This window comes from Oncorhynchus keta, chromosome 34 (genome assembly GCF_023373465.1).
Source record: "Oncorhynchus keta strain PuntledgeMale-10-30-2019 chromosome 34, Oket_V2, whole genome shotgun sequence".
NCBI classification, from domain to species: Eukaryota; Metazoa; Chordata; class Actinopteri; order Salmoniformes; family Salmonidae; genus Oncorhynchus; species Oncorhynchus keta.
Genome location: NC_068454.1, coordinates 9,491,622 through 9,512,319, shown reverse-complemented (window position 1 = coordinate 9,512,319; position 20,698 = coordinate 9,491,622). Strand labels below are relative to the sequence as shown.

At 42.6% G+C, this 20,698-nt stretch overlaps 1 protein-coding gene across 1 annotated transcript; it reads left to right on the top strand.

Annotated features, from left to right (window-relative positions):
- The first annotated feature begins 1,157 nt into the window (after positions 1–1,157).
- LOC118366713 (insulin-like growth factor-binding protein 2-B) lies at positions 1,158–19,199 on the top strand. The gene is made up of 4 exons (XM_052493052.1): positions 1,158–1,675; positions 15,322–15,488; positions 17,479–17,619; positions 18,757–19,199. The coding sequence occupies exons 1-4, from the start codon at positions 1,162–1,164 to the stop codon at positions 18,934–18,936; spliced, it is 1,002 nt and encodes a 333-aa protein (XP_052349012.1). The 5' UTR covers positions 1,158–1,161; the 3' UTR covers positions 18,937–19,199.
- Positions 19,200–20,698: the final 1,499 nt, after the last annotated feature.

Genomic DNA, 20,698 nt, shown 5'->3' with positions numbered 1-20,698 from the left:
AGTCAAGGGATCTGAATACTTCCGAAGGCACTGTACATAAATTCACTGAAAACACACACTAACACACAGCTATATTAACAGTATTGTACTTTTCATGTAGCCTAATTTTGGCCAGCTAATAGCCTAACCACAGTTCAAAAACACATTATGGACTTAACATAAAAATCATGTTGAATTCTTAATTTACTCTTAAAATTAACATATGGTGTAATCTAAGCCCCCAAAGCATTCTTTGACCCCTCAAATGCTGATGTATCATTGGCTCCCAGCTACAGAATTGCTTTGCTTGTCATGTGAAAGTTTATGTTTTTGTGGGTAAATTACATTTAGTTTCATACTGTAGATGTTTGAGAGATCTGTATAGCATATTGTGAATCCTCAAATTAATGAACTGTGTGTTGATAAGTTGCTTTTAAATAAGTGGTTTAAGGTTCTACATAAATAGACATCTCCACCCAAACTAGCTTCTCAGTTTCCTCCTCCTTCACTTCACAATTCATTCCAGATAGGTAACCCGCTGCCCACACATATGTATGTACACAAACGCGCTATCTTTGTCCCCCTTGAGTCAACAACCATTGCTCTCAACGGTGGCCAAGAGATACAGACACCCTGTATGGGTTTACAGAAGCCTGTTTGGTGGATAAGCACAACAACCGCTACTCGCTACCAAGAAATCAATGGGACGTACTGGAGAGGGAGAGACATTTTTTTTTGGTCCAAAAGGCACATCTTTAATTAAGTGTCAATGAACATGCGAGAAATGGAGTGGTCAGGTCAGAGACACTCAGCACACGCTGTAATATTATTTTGTATTCTTGTCATTTAAACATACTCTTATGAAGAGCAAAAATGATCTTGACATAACGGCTGAAACGCATGAATGCTTAGGATCATTTTTCACTAGGGACAGCAGTGCAGCCTAAGATAAAATATAATGTTTTCTTATTAGAGATAATACCATTAGAAAGCACACAGCAGGCTCTTGCTATTATAGAAGCATGGATATTAACACACAAGCACATAATTATTCAAATATTGACATTGTACAATTTGTTCCTTCAATAATTTGTAATCCATTGCACACAAACGTTATGTAAGAGACAACCCACTACTAGATGCATGTCGTCACCTTCGATTCTGACATACACTATCAGAAACATGACAGGTGATAGGACCCTGAGGCATGCACCACTGGGTCTCTCTCCTGTTTGCTATGCTAACACAGATGACAGTTGCACTTTTGGACACAACGTTTACATCCTTATCTTTTCCTGTTACTCTTTAATAAACAGTACAGCTAGAGGCAGAATGGTGCTATATTTTGGCTGCGGTTTGTTTCTGCTTACGTTACTTGTTCTGCCGGGCCTATTGCTCGGGGACTTGGTATTTTATTGTCCGAAATGCACTGCGGAGCGCCAAACTGCATGTCCTAAGCTCGCCACCAACTGTACTGAGATAGTCAGGGAGCCCGCCTGTGGCTGCTGTCCGGTGTGTGCCCGGTTAGAAGGTGAATTCTGTGGCGTCTACACACCGAGGTGTTCCACAGGGCTGCGTTGTTATCCCACTGTAGATTCAAAATTGCCCTTGGAGCAGCTGGTTCAGGGGTTAGGGCGATGCTCACAAAAAGTGGACACAGTACCCAACCGCACTGAAGAGCACCGGGACACGAGTGGTAAGTAACTAGACTGTCACTAAGAGAAGGTTATCGTTAATTTAGGGTAAGTATTCTGTGTTATACATAGGGCCCTGTGTTTTGGTTAATCATGTCACATGACCTGGATTTTAACCTTTATTTTAAGCCTTTTCCAGAAATGAGAATTAGACAACAAATTACAGCATTTGTCTGAGGATGGTGCTGAACCATCTGATATAAAAACAAAAGGGGACAGTTTAATGAAAATGATTTAAATAAAGAGTAAAACCCAGGTCATGTGACATGATAAACCAAAACATAGTGTGTGAGTTATTTAATTGGCCACAAAGGTCTCCACACAATGAAAGTGCATGGCATCTGCTAAATGTCATGTCACATAACCTGGTATCATACGGAATATATATTGCTTCTCTGGGTGTTTCTATCATAATTAGATCAGCAATATATCTGTTGTCTTTTTTAATGGCTTCCATTGTTAAGCAGCATGCAAAAATTCCTTCATTAGTTGTAAATGGCACCAGGCCAGAGACAAAACATGTATTTTGTTTCTCCAAACCAAAATATGTGTTAAAATGGGTCACTATTGATATCTGGGAATAAATGTTGACATGGTATGTTTGGACTAACTGGTAGATGCTATTGATCTTTGAGGCAAAACAAGCTAACCTCTTTTTGTCAAACTTGTTTTTTTTTTTCATATCATTTAGTTTCTTAGAGAGTAGATCAGCTTTAATATTGCAGATAGATTGTACCTTCCATCAATGTAATTGTCTGCATCATTTCCAATACACCCATAAAAAACATGTTGAGTGGAGGATGGGACAAAAAACAAACAAAAGATAACTACTGTAAATTATACTGTGTCCGTAAAATGTATATACTGTAGTATGTAAATGTATATACTGTAGTATGTAAATGTATATACTGTAGTATGTAAATGTATATACTGTAGTATGTAAATGTATATACTGTAGTATGTAAATGTATATACTGTAGTATGTAAAAGTATATACTGTAGTATGTAAATGTATATACTGTAGTATGTAAATGTATATACTGTAGTATGTAAATGTATATACTGTAGTATGTAAAAGCTGGAAGTAGAAGCCTAAGAGTTATTGTCCATTCGTTTACTCCAACAAGGGGAAAATAAGTACCAAAATATATATCTCTGAACACCATCAAGATTTGATTGATTTCTGTCATATATTTTTCAACTGTGCTGTGATGTTTCACAAAAGTTCTGAACCTTTCTAGGTTCATAGATTCGACAGATTGTAAATTAAAGACAACATTTTTTGCGAATAGTATTATTATATTATTAATCGATTGTCTATAACTTTTCAATCACCCAGCAGTGCTATTTGCAGAGTTATCTCCAGGTAAATGTTGCAATTATTCAGCCATTCCTGAACTTGCGACCAAAAACAAGCTACATATGGTACCAAAACAAATAATCTAATAATTCTGTCTCATAAAAGCAAAATCTGCAGAGCTGGGATTGTTGTATCACCCATAAATATAACATTCTATTGGGTGCGAGAATTTTGTATAATAATTTAACAAGAATTTAAATAGAACATTTTTAAAGTTTTGAATCCAGCGTTGTTTTGTGTATCAGTTCATAGACCATGTGCCGTGGAATCAGTACGTTGAAAATCTCTTCCCAATTATTTTACAATCTACATGACACATCTGTCAATGTTTTGGTCCTTAAATGAAACTGGTCTATTTTTTTTTATTTAGCACAATTTTCTTTAGCCAATGATGGTCTTTAATGCAGGGTCATCAGACAAGTTCCCTACTTTCTCCCCTTTCCACTTTCCTCTTCCATTTTTGCTGTAATGCTGCAATTAGTTGGTTGTAATTTTGAGTAGAGCAGACATTTCCATATATTGTTGTTGTTTGCTGCATGTGACATAACTCCACCAGTCCTATTATGACATCATTTACAAAGATAATACTTCTACTTCTATCCATTAGTATATATATTTTGTTGAACTGCTAATCATGTTTGGCTGACCCCATTTCTCCCATTTCTTTAACCGGAAAGTAAATGTTTAACAATTTCCCCCGTTTCTAGTTCCCAGAGCAGAGGTCAAACATGAATACTGCTGCCAGTAACTATGTGCCATCTGACATACAGCATTTTTTATTTTTTTTTATTATTATTTATTTTTTACCTTTATTTAACCAGGCAAGTCAGTTAAGAACATATTCTTATTTTCAATGACGGCCTGGGAACAGTGGGTTAACTGCCTGTTCAGGGGCAGAACGACAGATTTGTACCTTGTCAGCTCGGGGGTTTTGAACTCGCAACCTTCCGGTTACTAGTCCAACGCTCTAACCACTAGGCTACCCTGCACATCACATTTCCATTTCATGAGCCAGTCAAGTGTACAGAGGTGCTATCAGTTGTCTTTTACTTGAGGGGAAATGTCCCAGATCTAGCACCTTGGGGCTCTCTACATCCTCATGAATTAGTTAGCACGTCATACACCCATACAGATTATTCCTCTTTCCACCCTCCATCGTGTGTTTGTTTCATAACAGTTTTTTGTTATTGGCATGACATCACATCTTGTAGCAAATTGAAGAGCTGCATGAACTCATGCACCATGTGCTTTCGTTCCCCAATACACTCAACAAAAAAACTTGAGAGTACACACAGTACACCGTTAACTCAATGGTTTCACTCATCACTTTAAAGGGATTATGTGCTTGGATGGATATTTAAACCTTTGTCCTCATCTGCTTGAGTGCACATTGCACAGGCTGGAGCTGCATTCAGTCTCTCAAAGACACTGTTCTGACACAAAAACATTCCCAGATGTGGAAGAGTTAATAGTGGCAGTTTGGAAGCAATCAAATCCATTTTCCTGTTGTCGCCCCATGACTGATGTTTGACCATAAGTCTGTTTAGGGTTGCAAAGTTACCTGCATTTTACCAAAGTTACCAGAAACTTCAGTACCTTTGGTAATGAACAGAACATCTATGGCAATCGATCGTAGCTTTGATCATTTATAATTAAATAATTGCACATATAGTATTCATGTTTTATATTTGTGTCTATGTTGTCCATGAGTTTCTAGTAGATTGACCATATGGTTGAAGAGGAAATGACTCATTTTCAAAAAGCATGTCATCAACAATGATTATTATTTTTAAATAACAATGCAACTCTTCAAAATATTTTTTTTTCTTCACAACTGCCACCAGTTTGACGACAACATATTGACAACAAACACATATTGACATAGTAAAATAAATACATTTGTAAAAAATAAAGAAAAATGCATAAAGGATATTTGATGCTGAAACCCTCCCATTAAACACCAATGGTATTCAAAAAGTTCATGGTTTGTATTTAGGATAATATTTTACAGCTTTGGCTTTCTATTGTTTATTTAAAAATCATCTTATTTAATTATTTCATATATCTTTTACATGTGATAAAGCCACACAGAGGAACAAAAAATTCTTACAGACACCTGTGATAATCTGTAGTACCTAACAGGGCCACTAGATGTCTTGTGATAAATTACAATCCTTGAAAGGTACCAAAATTCTGATAGTTTACTGGTAAACTGAGAATGTTTTCAATAATACACCCTCTCTTGCGACCCTAAATCTGTTACCTATTTTTGAATCTCTATTTTCTCTCTTTCTCCTCTCAGTGTGTTGTCTTTGGACTGGCATTGCCCTTGTAGCCCTGCAGGTAATGGTGTGCTCAGACTTGGTGTGCTCACACCCCTACAGGTGTTTTATTACTGTGTGTGCGCATGCGTGCATGTGTGTGGGCGTGTGCGTGTGTGTGTGTGCACGTGCACGTGTGCATGTGCATGTGCGTGTGCGTGTGTGTGACAGAGCGAGAGATAAAGATAGAGAGGGAGGGAGTGCTCTGGGTGGAAGCTGCATTTTAGTACATGTGACCCTGAAGACACACCCTTTAGGTGGATAAAGAACTCCCTTTTCCAGGAAGGCAATCAGCTGATGTTCTCCTTAATTGAATGCCATTAGCTTTACATTGAACCTGTTCTGAAAGGAGAAGCTATGGGCCAGGAGAGTTGAAAAAGGTGGTTTTCTAAACGAATCAAATACTGAGCTCACAATAGTCAAAAACGGCAACTTGTTATCATAAGTTAGCCTATTTTAGCACATCCTAATCTTGTTCATCAGACTTCCTCCCAGTGCTCAGAAGGTCTGGTAAGCCAACACTTCAAACATGGCCTTTGTTGGGCCAGTGGAAAGTTCTGGAAAATGTCCATAAGCTAATATAAAAAGTCAGGGAGAAAGTCCAGATGCATAGCCATTGGCTTAACACTCATCAATCATCTCCCACAACACCTCCCCTGTCTTGTGTATGTCTGTGTATGTTTGCCTTTTCTGTGATCGTCTGATGCAACATGGAGATTTCATCAAATTTAGCTTGGTGTTTGAGTCCATTGTGTCGTTTATTTTTAGGGTTGTTAGTTTTCCCAACGATTCCGGGCACATATTGATCACAGATTTGGATGATATATAACCAGCAAGGCTGCTATATTAAGCTAGCTAGAGTTCAGCCACTCAAGTAAAGTTGAATGAAAGTTTTTGCTAGCACACCACATGTTTCTGATTCACAGTCGTGTGATTCGCTATGTTCAAACAATGACAAATACTTAAGTTCACTCCCATAAAGGACACCTTTTTGTTGATTGGTGTTCCAGGCTCATATGCACAATTAGCCCGGGGACAAGGTTAGGCACATCATGACTATTCCCGCAGGATAACTTTGTGTGACTTTTTGTGAACTTCCTGTGATTTATTGCAAGTTGTTTTTTTTTACCATAAGTAAGCCACGTTGCAAGACACATACGACAGCCATGCCTCTCCTTCCCTTTGGAATAATTGCTAAGTCATCAAATACAAGACTTCTGGACTTTTGACTTTGAAGAGTTGGTAGAAGCAGCAACTCATCTAATGTTCGGGGTTTTTTGGCTCGACAAAACCTACTCAATTATTTAACTTGTTTGAAGTGGTTTAGCCTCGAGTGTAGCCTAATACTGTTTTAAGTATCGACATTTCCTTGGCAGACAAGGAAGGTTTTATTTGGAACATAATGTAGTTACCACATTTTGAGAGCACAGTTCTACTGTAAATGACAACCACTATCGAGAAAATAAACTAACATCGTAAATAACATTGTAAACACTGTATATTACTCACTCTTAGTATATTGCTGATTTGAGCAGTGAATGTGTACCCAAAATCATTCAGAAAGTCCCCAGTTCAGATGACTTTCCACAGGTAAGATGCCGTTTCTATGGCCAAGACTGGATCACCACGAGTGTTGCAAAGTGACTCTAACAAGCTGAAACGTGTATATTTCTGTTTGAAAAGTGTAATTTCAACAGCTTCTGCCACAGTGCATTTTAGCATTGAATCTGGGTCACCTTTATTTGGACTGCCAGAACACTATACTCTCTACTGCTGAGGACATTTTGACCTGACATTTTGACAGCCATCCCTGACATTTTAAGGAGAAGCATACTGAGTAAAGTCATGCCAAACTAGATATGAATACCCCCTCTCTCATTCCCTTGTTCTCTTTCACGCTCTCTCTCGCTCGCTCGCTCTCTCTCTCTCTTTCGCTCACTCGCTCTCTCCGACTCTCCCCCTCTTTCTGACTCTTCCCCTCTCTCTCTCACTCTTGCTCTATCTCAGACACTCAGGCACGGTCACTGTACTCTGTATGAATACCTTTGTCGAGTCATCGGGTTGCTCTCCCTCCCGGGAGTGATTTAATGTCTCAAAGCCATACTCCTCAGTTTGTGCCTCCCTAATTACAGATAAGAGTTAGTGGAGTGAGACACACACACACGCTCACACAGTGCCCCCGGCAGGTAGTTCACCTCCCCTGAGAAGGCAGGCAGAGAGTCCTAACTCAGCAAGAAAACCAGACTAAAAGTGCTTCCATACTATTCTGTGCTCACTTCCCGTGACGTTTCGCTCCTTAGTAAACAATTTAGTCACCAGTGTTCTCTATTAGAATAGCAACATTCAGCTAAGTTATAAACATCGTTTCTGGGTTTCAAAAAATGAATGGGAAATGAGTGTAAGAACATCAGAATGGAGACATTGTGTAATATTGAGCTTCCTAAACTGCATTGTTGGTGTCACGTCCTGACCTTAGTTCCTTTTTTATGTCCCTATAGTTTAGTTTGGTCAGGGTGTGAGTTGGGGTGGGCATTCTATGTTTTTGTTATATGTTTTGTATTTCTGGTTTTGGCCTGGTATGGTTCCCAATCAGAGGCAACTGTCTATCGTTGTCTCTGATTGAGAACCATACTTAGGCAGCCTGTTTTCCCACTATGGGTTGTGGGTAGTTGTTTTCTGTTTTGTGTCGCTGCACCTCACAGGTCTGTTTTGTTTTCGTTTCACTCTTTGTTATTTTGTTTAGTGTTTCTGTTCCTAATAAATAACATGAACACTTACCACTCTGCGCATTCGTCCGATCCTTCATACTCCTCGTCAGAAGAGGAGGAAAATCGTTAGTTGGGCCAATTCAGCCTGCTCTTAGTAAGCCGAGCGATGCTGCAGTGTGAAAGACAGTGTAACTGGGCCAGCATGAAACATTGTAACGGGGACAGCATGAAAATCAAATTACATTTACATACATTTACATTTAAGTCATTTAGCAGACGCTCTTATCCAGAGCGACTTACAAATTGGTGCATACACCTTATGACAACCAGTGGAACAGCCACTTGCATCTAAATCTTGTTGGGGGAGAAGGATTACCTACCCTTACTTACCCTATCCTAGGTATTCCTTGAAGAGGTGGGGTTTCAGGTGTCTCCGGAAGGTGGTGATTGACTCCGCTGTCCTGGCGTCGTGAGGGAGTTTGTTCCACCATTGGGGGCCAGAGCAGCGAACAGTTTTGACTGGGCTGAGCGGGAACTGTACTTCCTCAGTGGTAGGGAGGCGAGCAGGCCAGAGGTGGATGAACGCAGTGCCCTTGTTTGGGTGTAGGGCCTGATCAGAGCCTGGAGGTACTGAGGTGCCGTTCCCCTCACAGCCCGTAGGCGAGCACCATGGTCTTGTAGCGGATGCGAGCTTCAACTGGAAGCCAGTGGAGAGAGCGGAGGAGCGGGGTGACGTGAGAGAACTTGGGAAGGTTGAACACCAGACGGGCTGCGGCGTTCTGGATGAGTTGTAGGGGTTTAATGGCACAGGCAGGGAGCCCAGCCAACAGCGAGTTGCAGTAATCAAGACGGGAGATGACAAGTGCCTGGATTAGGACCTGCGCCGCTTCCTGTGTGAGGCAGGGTCGTACTCTGCGGATGTTGTAGAGCATGAACCTACAGGAACGGGACACCGCCTTGATGTTAGTTGAGAACGTCAGGGTGTTGTCCAGGATCACGCCAAGGTTCTTAGCGCTCTGGGAGGAGGACACAATGGAGTTGTCAACCGTGATGGCGAGATCATGGAACGGGCAGTCCTTCCCCGGGAGGAAGAGGAGCTCCGTCTTGCTGAGGTTCAGCTTGAGGTGGTGATCCGTCATCCACACTGATATGTCTGCCAGACATGCAGAGATGCGATTCGCCACCTGGTCAGAAGGGGGAAAGGAGAAGATTAATTGTGTGTCGTCTGCATAGCAATGATAGGAGAGACCATGTGAGGTTATGACAGAGCCAAGTGACTTGGTGTATAGCGAGAATAAGAGAGGGCCTAGAACAGAGCCCTGGGGGACACCAGTGGTGAGAGCGCGTGGTGAGGAGACAGATTCTCGCCACGCCACCTGGTAGGAGCGACCTGTCAGGTAGGACGCAACCAAGCGTGGGCCGCGCCGGAGATGCCCAACTCGGAGAGGGTGGAGAGGAGGATCTGATGGTTCACAGTATCGAAGGCAGCCGATAGGTCTAGAAGGATGAGAGCAGAGGAGAGAGAGTTAGCTTTAGCAGTGCGGAGCGCCTCCGTGATACAGAGAAGAGCAGTCTCAGTTGAATGACTAGTCTTGAAACCTGACTGGTTTGGATCAAGAAGGTCATTCTGAGAGAGATAGCGGTAGAGCTGGCCAAGGACGGCACGCTCAAGAGTTTTGGAGAGAAAAGAGAGAAGGGATACTGGTCTGTAGTTTTGACATCGGAGGGATCGAGTGTAGGTTTTTTCAGAAGGGGTGCAACTCTCGCTCTCTTGAAGACGGGAGGGACGAGCCAGCGGTCAGGGATGAGTTGATGAGCGAGGTGAGGTAAGGGAGAAGGTCTCCGGAAATGGTCTGGAGAAGAGAGGAGGGGATAGGGTCAAGCGGGCAGGTTGTTGGGCGGCCGGCCGTCACAAGACGCGAGATTTCATCTGGAGAGAGAGGGAGAAAGAGGTCAGAGCATAGGGTAGGGCAGTGTGAGCAGAACAGCGGTGTCGTTTGACTTAGCAAACGAGGATCGGATGTCATCGACCTTCTTTTCAAAATGGTTGACGAAGTCACATACACATGGTTAGCAGATGTTAATGCGAGTGTAGCGAAATGCTTGTGCTTCTAGTTCCGACAATGCAGTAATAACCAACGATAAATCTAACCTAACATTTTCACAACTACTACGTTATACACACAAGTGTAAAGGGATAAAGAATATGTACATAAAAATATATGAATGAGTGATGGCACAGAATGGCATAGGCAAGATGCAGTAGATGGTATCGAGTACAGTATATACATATGAGATGAGTAATGTAGGATATGTACATTATATTAAGTGGCATTGTTTTAAAGTGGCTAGTGATACATTTTTTACATAAATGTCCATTATTAAAGTGGCTGGACTTGAGTCAATATGTTGGCACAGCCACTCAATGTTAGTGGTGGCTGTATAACAGTCTGATGGCCTTGAGATAGAAGCTGTTTTTCATTCTCTCTGTCCCTGCTTTGATGCACCTGTACTGACCTCGCCTTCTGGATGATAGTGGGGTGAACAGGCAGTGGCTCGGGTGGTTGTTGTCCTTTGATCTTTATGGCCTTCCTGTGACATCGGGTGTTGTAGGTGTCCTGGAGGGTAGGTAGTTTGCCCCCGGTGATGCATTGTGCAGACCTCACTTCCCTCTGGAGAGCCTTACGGTTGTGGGTGGAGCAATTGCCGTACCAGGCGGTGATACAACTCCACAGGATGCTCTCGATCGTGCATCAGTAAAAGTTTGTGAGTGCTTTTGGTGACAAGCTGAATTTCGGCTTGTGCTGAGGCCCAGCGTCTCGAGCTTGATGACAAGTTTGGGGGTACTATGGTGTTAAATGCTGAGCTGTAGTTGATGAACAGCATTCTAACATAGGTATTTCTCTTGTACAGATGGTTTAGGACAGTGTGCAGTGTGGTTGCGATTGTGTCGTCTGTGGACCTATTGGGGTGGTATGCAAATTGGAGTGGGTCTAGGGTGGAGGTGATATGGTCCTTGACTAGTCTCTCAAAGCACTTCATGATGATGGAAGTGAGTGTTACTCAGTTACCTTAACTTCTTGCGCTGAGCCATGCCGGATCCGGCAACGTTAACTATTCATGAAAATCGCAAATTAAATTAAATGAATATGCTAACTCTCAAGCTTAGCCTTTTGTTAACAACACTGTCATCTCAGATTTTCAAAAATATGGGGATGCCGTCTGGGCCTGCAGCCTTGCGAGGGTTAACACGTTTAAATGTTTTACTCACGTCAGCTGCAGTGAAGGAGAGTCCGCATTTTTTGATAATGGCCATCTCAGGCACACTGTATTGTCCTCAAAGCGAGCAAAGAAGTTGTTTAGTCTGTCTGGGAGCAAGACATCCTGGTCTGCGACTGGGCTGGTTTTCTTTTTGTAATCTGTGATTGACTGTAGACTCTGACACGTACCTCTTGTGTCTGAGCCATTGAATGGCGACTGTACTTTGTCTCTATACTGACGCTTAGCTTGTTTAATTGCCTTGCTGAGGGAATAGCTACACTGTTTGTATTCGGTCATGTTTCTGATCACCTTGCCCTGGTTAAAAGCAGGGGTATGTGCTTTCAGTTTCGAGTGAATGCTGCCATCAATCCACAGTTTCTGGTTTGGGAATGTTTTAATCGTCGCTGTGGGTACGACATCGCCTATGCACTTGCTAATAAACTTGCTCACCAAATCAGCGTATTCGTCAATGTTGTTGTTTGACGCAATGCGGAACATATCCCAATCCACGTGATCGAAGCAATCTTGAAGCGTGGAATCAGATTGGTCGTACCAGCGTTGAACAGACCTGAGCGCGGGAGCTTCCTGTTTTAGTCTCTGTCTATAGGCTGGAAGCAACAAAATTGAGTCGTGGTCAGCTTTTCCGAAAGGAGGGCGGGGGAGGTCCTTATATATATATATAAACACTTATCTCCCTCGCTAGCTTTAAGCACCAGCTGTCAGAGCAGCTCACAGATTACTGCACCTGTACATAGCCCATCTATCATTTAGCCCAAACAACTACTTCTCGCTCTACTGTATTTATTTATTTATTTTGCTCCTTTGCACCACATTATTTCTATCTCTACTTTGCACATTCTTCCACTGCAAATCTACCATTCCAGTGTTTTACTCTGTATATTTTATTTACTTTGCCACCATGGCCTTTTTTTGCCTTTACCTCCCTTATCTCACCTCTTTTGCTCACATTGTATATAGACTTATTTTTCTACTGTATTATTAACTGTATGTTTGTTTTACTCCATGTGTAACTCTGTGTTGTTGTATGTGTCGAACTGCTTTGCTTTATCTTGGTCAGGTCGCAATTGTAAATGAGAACTTGTTCTCAACTTGCCTACCTGGTTAAATAAAGGTGAAATAAATAAAAATAAATAAAAAATATGCATCGCGGAAGTTAGAATTACAGTGATCCAGGGATTGACCAGCCCTGGTAGCACAATCAATATGCTTATTGAATTTAGGGAGTCTTGTTTTCAGATTGGCTTTGTTAAAATCCCCAGCTACAATGAATGCAGCCTCAGGATATGTGGTTTCCAGTTTACATAGAGTCAAATAAAGTTCGTTCAGGGCCGTCGATGTGTCTGCTTGGGGGGGAATATATGCGGTTGTGATTATAATCGAAGAGAATTCTCTTGGTATATAATGCCGTCAACATTTGATTGTGAGGAATTCTAAGTCAGGTGAACAGAAGGACTTGAGTTCCTGTATGTTGTTATGATCACACCACGTCTCGTTAACGATAAGGCATACACCCCCGCCCCTCTTTTTACAAGAAAGATGCTTGTTTCTGTCGGCACGATGCGTGAAGAAACCAGCTAGCTGTACCGACTCCGATAGCGTGTCTCGAGTGAGCCATGTTTCTGTGAAGCAAAGAACGTTACAGTCTCTGATGTCCCCTCTGGAATGCTACCCTTGCTCGGATTTCATCAACCTTGTTGTCAAGAGACTGGACACAGCTTGACCATGTGGTAATACAGATTAGTCATGTTATCAACAATAGATAAGATCTTGCTACCATGGTAAGGTAAATACCTGTCTTTGTGGGAAAATCACCCTGATTAACTCTCCAGTCATATCCCTGTTTACCTTGGTGCTTATGGTCTTGCCTACACCTAGTGAAAAGTGATTGAAATCATTTGAGAAAATAATGTTACAATTTATTTGGAATGGCAAGCCAAAATTAAATGGGCCTATTTATAAAATGAATATGAATAGGAATTCATATGAATTCAGAAGGCAAAAATGATTAAATATTAAAGCATTAGACCTCTCTCTAAAGGCTTCAGTCATACAAAAGTTATAATTAAATCCAAACTGGTTTTCTAACAAATTAGTTAGAATGTCTCACGCCATGTTCAAGAATGGCCTTTCCTCTTTATTCTGATTACAAACTCTCACTTTCAGTTATTTGAAAAGAAAAACATCTCCCAAATATTGCTATTTTTAGAACAAGGCAAAGAAAGTTGGTTGCAATTTCAATTTAATCCACCAGAGAAGACAGAAAGAAATAACACAACAATAATAAAACAAATATACCAACTGATAAAAATACATAATACTTTAATTAACAAAAATGTATTAAACAATAATCTTCATCAATGATATCATAAATAGGACTAGTGGAGTTATGCCAATAATGCAGCTAACAAAAAGATATGGAAATGTCTGCTCTACCCAACATTACAACCAACTAATTGCAGCATTAGAATGGAAAAAATGGAAGAGGAAAGTGGAAGGGGGAAAATTATTATACAAAATTCTTGCAACCAATAGATTGTTATTTATATGGGGGATACAACCTTCCCAGTTCTGCAGATTTTGCTGGGAAAAGACAGAATCATTAGATCATTTTTTTTTTTTTTGCCAGACACCCATTTTCAGGTCTTGCCATAGATTTTCAAGTTGATTCAAGTCAAAACTGTAACTCGGCCACTCAGGAACATTCACAGTCATCTTGGTAAGGAACTCCAGTGTAGATTTGGCCTTGGGTTTTAGGTTATTGTCCTGCTGAAATGTGAATTAATCTCCCAGTGTCTGGTGGAAAGTAGCCTGAACAAGTTTATCCTCTAGGATTTTGCCTTGCTTAGCTCCATTCTGTGTATTTTTCATCCCGAAAAACTCCCCAGTCCTTAACAATTATAAGCATACCCATAACATGATGCAGCCACCACTATGCTTGGAAATATAGTGGATTTGCCCCAAACATAACACTTTGTATTCAGGACAAAAAGTGAATTGCTTTGCCACGTCTTTTGCAGTATTACTTTAGTGCCTTGTTGCAAACAGGATGCATGTTTTGGAATATTTTTTAGTCTGTACAAGCTTCCTTCTTTTCACTCTATCAATTAGAACTGTGGAGTAACTACAATGTTTTTGATCCATCCTCAGTTTTCTCCTATAACAGCCATTAAACTCTGTAACTGTTTTAAAGTGACCATTGGCCTCATGGTGAAATCCCTGAGCGGTTTCCTTTCTCTCCAGCAACTGAGTTAGGAAGGACAACCGGTATCTTTGTAGTTACTGGGTGTATTGATACACCATCCAAAGTGTAATCAATTACTTCACCAGGCTCAAAGGGATATTCAATTTCTGCTTTTTTCCCCCCCATCTACCAATATGTGCCCTTCTTTGCAAAGCATTGGAAAACCTCCCTGGACATCTGTGTTTGAAATTCACTGCTTGACTGAGGGATTTTACAGATAAATGTGTGAGCTACAGAGATGAGGCATTCATTTAAAAAGCGTGTTAATATTGCACACAGAGTTCATGCAACTTATTATTTGACCTGTTAAGCAAATGTTTGCTCCTGAACTTATTTAGGCTTGCCATAACAAAGGTGTTGAATATTTATTTACTCATGACATTTTAAACCTTTTCATTTTTTATTCAAAGGTAAAAATGTCACACTTTTGACATTATGGGGTATTGTGTATAGGACAGTGACAAGAAAAATCACCAATTAAACTCAGGATGTAACTCAACAAAATGTGGAAAAAAGTCAAGGGGTGTGAATACTTTCTGAAGGCACTGAACTAAGCCTTTGTGTGTGTGTGTGTGTGTGTGTGTGTGTGTGTGTGTGTGTGTGTGTGTGTGTGTGTGTGTGTGTGTGTGTGTGTGTGTGTGTGTGTGTGTGTGTGTGTGTGTGTGTGCCTGTGTGTGTGTGTCTGTGCCTGTGTGTGTGTGTGTGTGTGTGTCTGTGTGTGTGTGTGGACCTATAGGGGAGCTTCCGGGCACTGAGGGCCCCACTATGAAGAAGCCGACCAAAGATGTCAGGATCTGGATATGGTCCAAAGATATGGCTCCAAAGCAGGCCCAGAACGAGCTCAAAACCAAGATGAAGACCAACAACTGTCCCGAGGAACCTAAGACCCAGCAGCCCATGAAGGTCAGGAAAAACCATTACAAAAAAAAAGAAAAATACGTCTTTGTTCACATCTGAAATTCGAGAGATGCAATTCAGAAACTTAATGAGCATTAGTATTATCGAACTACATAGTTTTTAGCTCTAAGCGTTGGATTTTGGTAGGGTTAACTCATTCTAGAACTGTGTCATAGGAGCCTCCCTTCCTCCCTAAACATGCTGCTGTGTAATTTTATTACAGTATAGAAAGTGGTATTTGTAATTCAACTATCTGTAGTTTATTGAATACTGGCCTTAATGCAGAGGTCAGTGGTGACCCTGGTCGGCATGGTATTTGGTACGGCAGTGCCCTCGCCTGGACACACGCTGGCACGCTCACACAGATTGTTATTGATTCAAATAAATTATTCAGATTATTTATTTTAATACTGCAATTGGTATAACTGTTGCGAAATACCGTCAAAAATAGACAGCATTTTGACCTTCAATACATTTCTATTACAAAGTAGAAATACCAAAGCCGAGTTGTGGGTTTGCAGAGGGACAGCTAATCTGAAGATTCACAATTTTTACAGCCTGCTGGAATGGTTAAAGATGGATTTTCTGTTTCCGTGAGTTGTCAGAGTATGATGTAGATAGTGAGATCATCATTTTCTCCAACTAGAGATTAGAAGACTTGTTAAGTTTAGAGGAGCCTGCTTTTTCTACATTATCCTTCCCTCAACAGAATGTGTTAGAACTATGCATCCATATGGTATTGTAAGATCCAAATAAGATCGCTGGCAGGCCATGCCCCACTCCTCCCAGGCCAAGCCATCAGAGGACCCACTTTGACGCTTGTCAGATACACTACTGTACAATATAGAGCAAACCTACAGCCATCAGCTCTGTTACGCTCCGGCACATGTCATACAAACCTTCAGCCCTCAGCTCTGTTACTCTGGGCATCTGTCATACAAACCTTCAGCTCTGTTACTCTGGGCATCTGTCATACAAACCTTCAGCCCTCAGCTCTGTTACTCTGGGCATCTGTCATACAAACTTCAGCCCTCAGCTCTGTTACTCTGGGCATCGGTCATACAAACTTCAGCCCTCAGCTCTGTTACTCTGGGCATCGGTCATACAAACCTTATAATAATAATAATATATGCCATTTAGCAGACGCTTTTATCCAAAGCGACTTACAGTCATGTGTGCATACATTCTACGTATGGGTGGTCCCGGGGATCGAACCCACTACCCTGGCGTTACAAGCACCATGCTCTACCAACTGAGCTACAGGACCTTCAGCCCTCAGCTCTGTAACTCTGGGCATCTGTCATACAAACCTTCACCCCTCAGCTCTGTTACTCTGGGCATCTGTCATACAAACTTCAGCCCTCAGTTCTGTTAATCTGGGCACCTGTCATACAAACCTTCAGCCCTCAGCTCTGTTAATCTGGGCACCTGTCATACAAACCTTCAGCCCTTAGCTCTGTTACTCTGGGCATCGGTCATACAAACCTTCAGCCCTCAGCTCTGTAACTCTGGGCACCTGTCATACAAACCTTCAGCCCTCAGCTCTGTTACTCTGTGCACCTGTCATACAAACCTTCAGCCCTCAGCTCTGTTAATCTGGGCACCTGTCATACAAACCTTCAGCCCTCAGCTCTGTTACTCTGTGCACCTGTCATACAAACCTTCAGCCCTCAGCTCTGTTAATCTGTGCACCTGTCATACAAACCTTCAGCCCTCAGCTCTGTTAATCTGGGCACCTGTCATACAAACCTTCAGCCCTCAGCTCTGTTACTCTGGGCACCTGTCATACAAATCTTCAGCCCTTAGCTCTGTTACTCTGGGCACCTGTCATACAATGCAATCCATTATTTGCTGTATGGTGCTGACTTGAATGTCTAAATTCAACAGTCATGGAGACAACTTGCTGCCATAACAGACAATAATATCTTACAGTAGGCCTGCCTTGTGCTGCTGATGGTCTATTTCTGAACTTTTTTATTTGGTCGGTGCTATTCAGGGCCCTTGTGCACAGGAGCTGGAGAAGGTGATGGAGGAGATCTCCAAGATGAGCTTCCATGATAACAGGGGACATGTTGATAATCTGTACCAACTCAAATTCCCCAACTGTGAAAAGATAGGCCAGTACAATCTCAAACAGGTATGTCTCAAATCGTTGATATGTTTAATGCTATTTATCCTTGTTAGCTCAACTCATTCTGGTAAAAGGGTCAACTGAAAATGGTAGAAGAAAAACAATGTTGTCGTGATTTTCATTTTATCCACACACACACACACACACACACACACACACACACACACACACACACACACACACACACACACACACACACACACACACACACACACACACACACACACACACACACACACACACACACACACACACACACACAGGGTAGAGGCACAGTGTGTGTGTAAAAGTATACCCCCTTACCCCCCGCCCTCACTCTCACCCACCCTAAGCCCGAGAATGGGGTGATGTTTTTAACAGTTACAAGGTAATATTTGCAGACAGACTGTGGCAAGGCATTGGGAAGATTTCCACACTACACCAGTCAAAACATTGGTCACCAATGATAATTTTCTCAGTTTCCTCTGCAAGCTTGTCTTTGTTGCTGGAACGACCCACTTATTTTTAGAATGTGGTCAAAACAATGATATGACACATCTGTATTCTGAACATACAGCATCAAGGCATCTGTCTGAAGTTGTAAGAGAGAAAGAATGAATGAGGGCATTGTTTTGATGACAAAACCCCTCGGTTCCCAGGGCTCAAAAAATACTGCACCTCCAACAACACTTAATCGTTCGGTAATCATCTTGTTCCTCTGGTTAATACTGTAAGTGTAACTTTTTGTTCTTTCTCATTGAAGGAAAAAATGAAGTGTGTTTTTGGCTCTCTCTCTCCTCCCCTTATGTCCCTATCCGGGGGGGATCCAGTCCCGCGCAGTAGAGTTATGACCTCATTCTCGGGGTAGAGAGGAGGGTCTCCACAGGGAGGATGGGGAGCAGGGGAGGGGTGGTTGACACAGTGGGGATGGGGGGCATGACATGAGGATGGGCTGTTATTGGGGGGGGGCAGAGCCCCACCCCTCCATCTCACCTCATCCCGGCCAATCCAAACGCAAACGCCCTCCTGTTACGTCGCCCCCACCAGCCCCCTGAAAACGCCCCATCTGACTGGATCCAGGGCCTCATTTAACCCTCCACCTCTCTCCATCACCCCATCGTCCTCCTACCCTTTTCTCTCTCATTTTGCCCTTGTGTGTTCCAGTGCCACATGTCCACCCACGGTCAGCGGGGAGAGTGCTGGTGCGTTAACCCCTTCACGGGTGTCCAGATCGCCCAGTCCACCAAGGTGCGGGGGGACCCCAACTGCAGCCAGTATGTGGATGAGCAGGAGATGGAGACCGGAACACAGTCCACTGCCGTCCTGCAGATGGCAGAGATATAACAGCACTTCACTCACACACAGATACCCCCCCCACCCACAGTGGAATGGTCCAAATTGACTGACAGCTGACATAGTTGTCATGTGCATGGGTTTCTTTCAATGTAGCTGTTTACCTGTCCCTTGCCCACTAAGATGCAAAAGAATGATAAACTTGCTAAAGGTGCTTTAACAAAGTACTGAGTAAAGGGTCTGAATGATTATGTAAATGTGATATTTCAGTTTGTTATTTTTGATACATTAACTAAAAATTCTAAAAAACTGTTTTTGCTTTGTCATTATGGTGTATTGTGTTTAGATTGATGAGGAGAAAAAAAAACAATTTAATACATTTTAGAATAAGGCTGTAAAGTAACAAAATGTGGAAAAAGTCAAGAGGTCTGAATCCCTTCCGAATGCACTGTATTTGCCTAAAACATATTTTTTTTTGAGAAATGGGGGGTAAAATAATATAAGTTTCTAAAACTCTCATCCCTATGGAACGAGTGCAACCAAAACAATAGTCATCTACAACACAGCAAAACGTTTAGTCAGAACAAATTGTGAGCCCGGGCTACACACCGAACAAACACAAAACACAACCTATTGACTGCCCACCATTGAAAGTCAATCAGCAATCAAGTTGTCCTTACCATGGACATGTCTGATTTCAAGGGGGAAACTCTTGCAATATTCGTAACAACTTTCCTCTGGTGATTTTCCTCAGTGGAATGGCCTCAGGGAAACGAGTGGCCAGTGGAATGGCCTCAGGGAAACGAGTGGCCAGTGGAATGGCCTCAGGGAAACGAGTGGCCAGTGGAATGGCCTCAGGGAAACGAGTGGCCAGTGGAATGGCCTCAGGGAAACGAGTGGCCAGTGGAATGGCCTCAGGGAAACGAGTGGCCAGTGGAATGGCCTCAGGGAAACGAGTGGCCAGTGGAATGGCCTCAGGGAAACGAGTGGCCAGTGGAATGGCCTCAGGGAAACGAGTGGCCAGTGGAATGGCCTCAGGGAAACGAGTGGCCAGTGGAATGGCCTCAGGGAAACGAGTGGCCAGTGGAATGGCCTCAGGGAAACAAGTGGCCAGTGGAATGGCCTCAGGGAAACGAGTGGCCAGTGGAATGGCCTCAGGGAAACGAGTGGCCAGTGGAATGGCCTCAGGGAAATGAGTGGCCAGTGGAATGGCCTCAGGGAAACGAGTGGCCAGTGGAATGGCCTCAGGGAAACGAGTGGCCAGTGGAATGGCCTCAGGGAAACGAGTGGCCAGTGGAATGGCCTCAGGGAAACGAGTGGCCAGTGGAATGGCCTCAGGGAAACGAGTGGCCAGTGGAATGGCCTCAGGGAAACGAGTGGCAGCCACATGATGGTCAAGAGAAACGGTTTACCCCTCTTTGCTTTGGGGAAAGGACTAACATAATCCACCAGAACCCTGCTGAAAGGGTTGTGAAAAGCAGAAACAGACTGCAAATGTGCAACCGGTAACAACTGGTAACAGCTTGGTTCGGTGTACCCATCATCTGGCAAACGCGATGATTTACAGTAAACCATAACATCCTGTTTCAGACCAGGACAGAGGAAGTTACGCAAAATACATTCATACGTCTTGTTGAGCCCAAGACTATGGGTCTTGTTGAGCCCAAGACTATGGGTCTTGTTGAGCCCAAGACGGCCATACTACCATTGTGAGCCAACCTCAGTATCTCTTGTCAAAGCGCAATTGGAACGACTTGCGACACACTGGGCCAATTAGACCACCATCTCTGTCAAAGTAACCCACATGAACTTC

Excerpts from the sequence above, each read along its gene's own strand:
- LOC118366713 (XM_052493052.1), top strand. The coding sequence starts at position 1,162 with ATGACAGGTGATAGGACCCTGAGGCATGCACCACTGGGTCTCTCTCCT. Across the intron at positions 15,489-17,478 it reads AGACCCAGCAGCCCATGAAG|GGCCCTTGTGCACAGGAGCT; the intron begins GTCAGGAAAAAC and ends GGTGCTATTCAG. Across the intron at positions 17,620-18,756 it reads GCCAGTACAATCTCAAACAG|TGCCACATGTCCACCCACGG; the intron begins GTATGTCTCAAA and ends TGTGTGTTCCAG.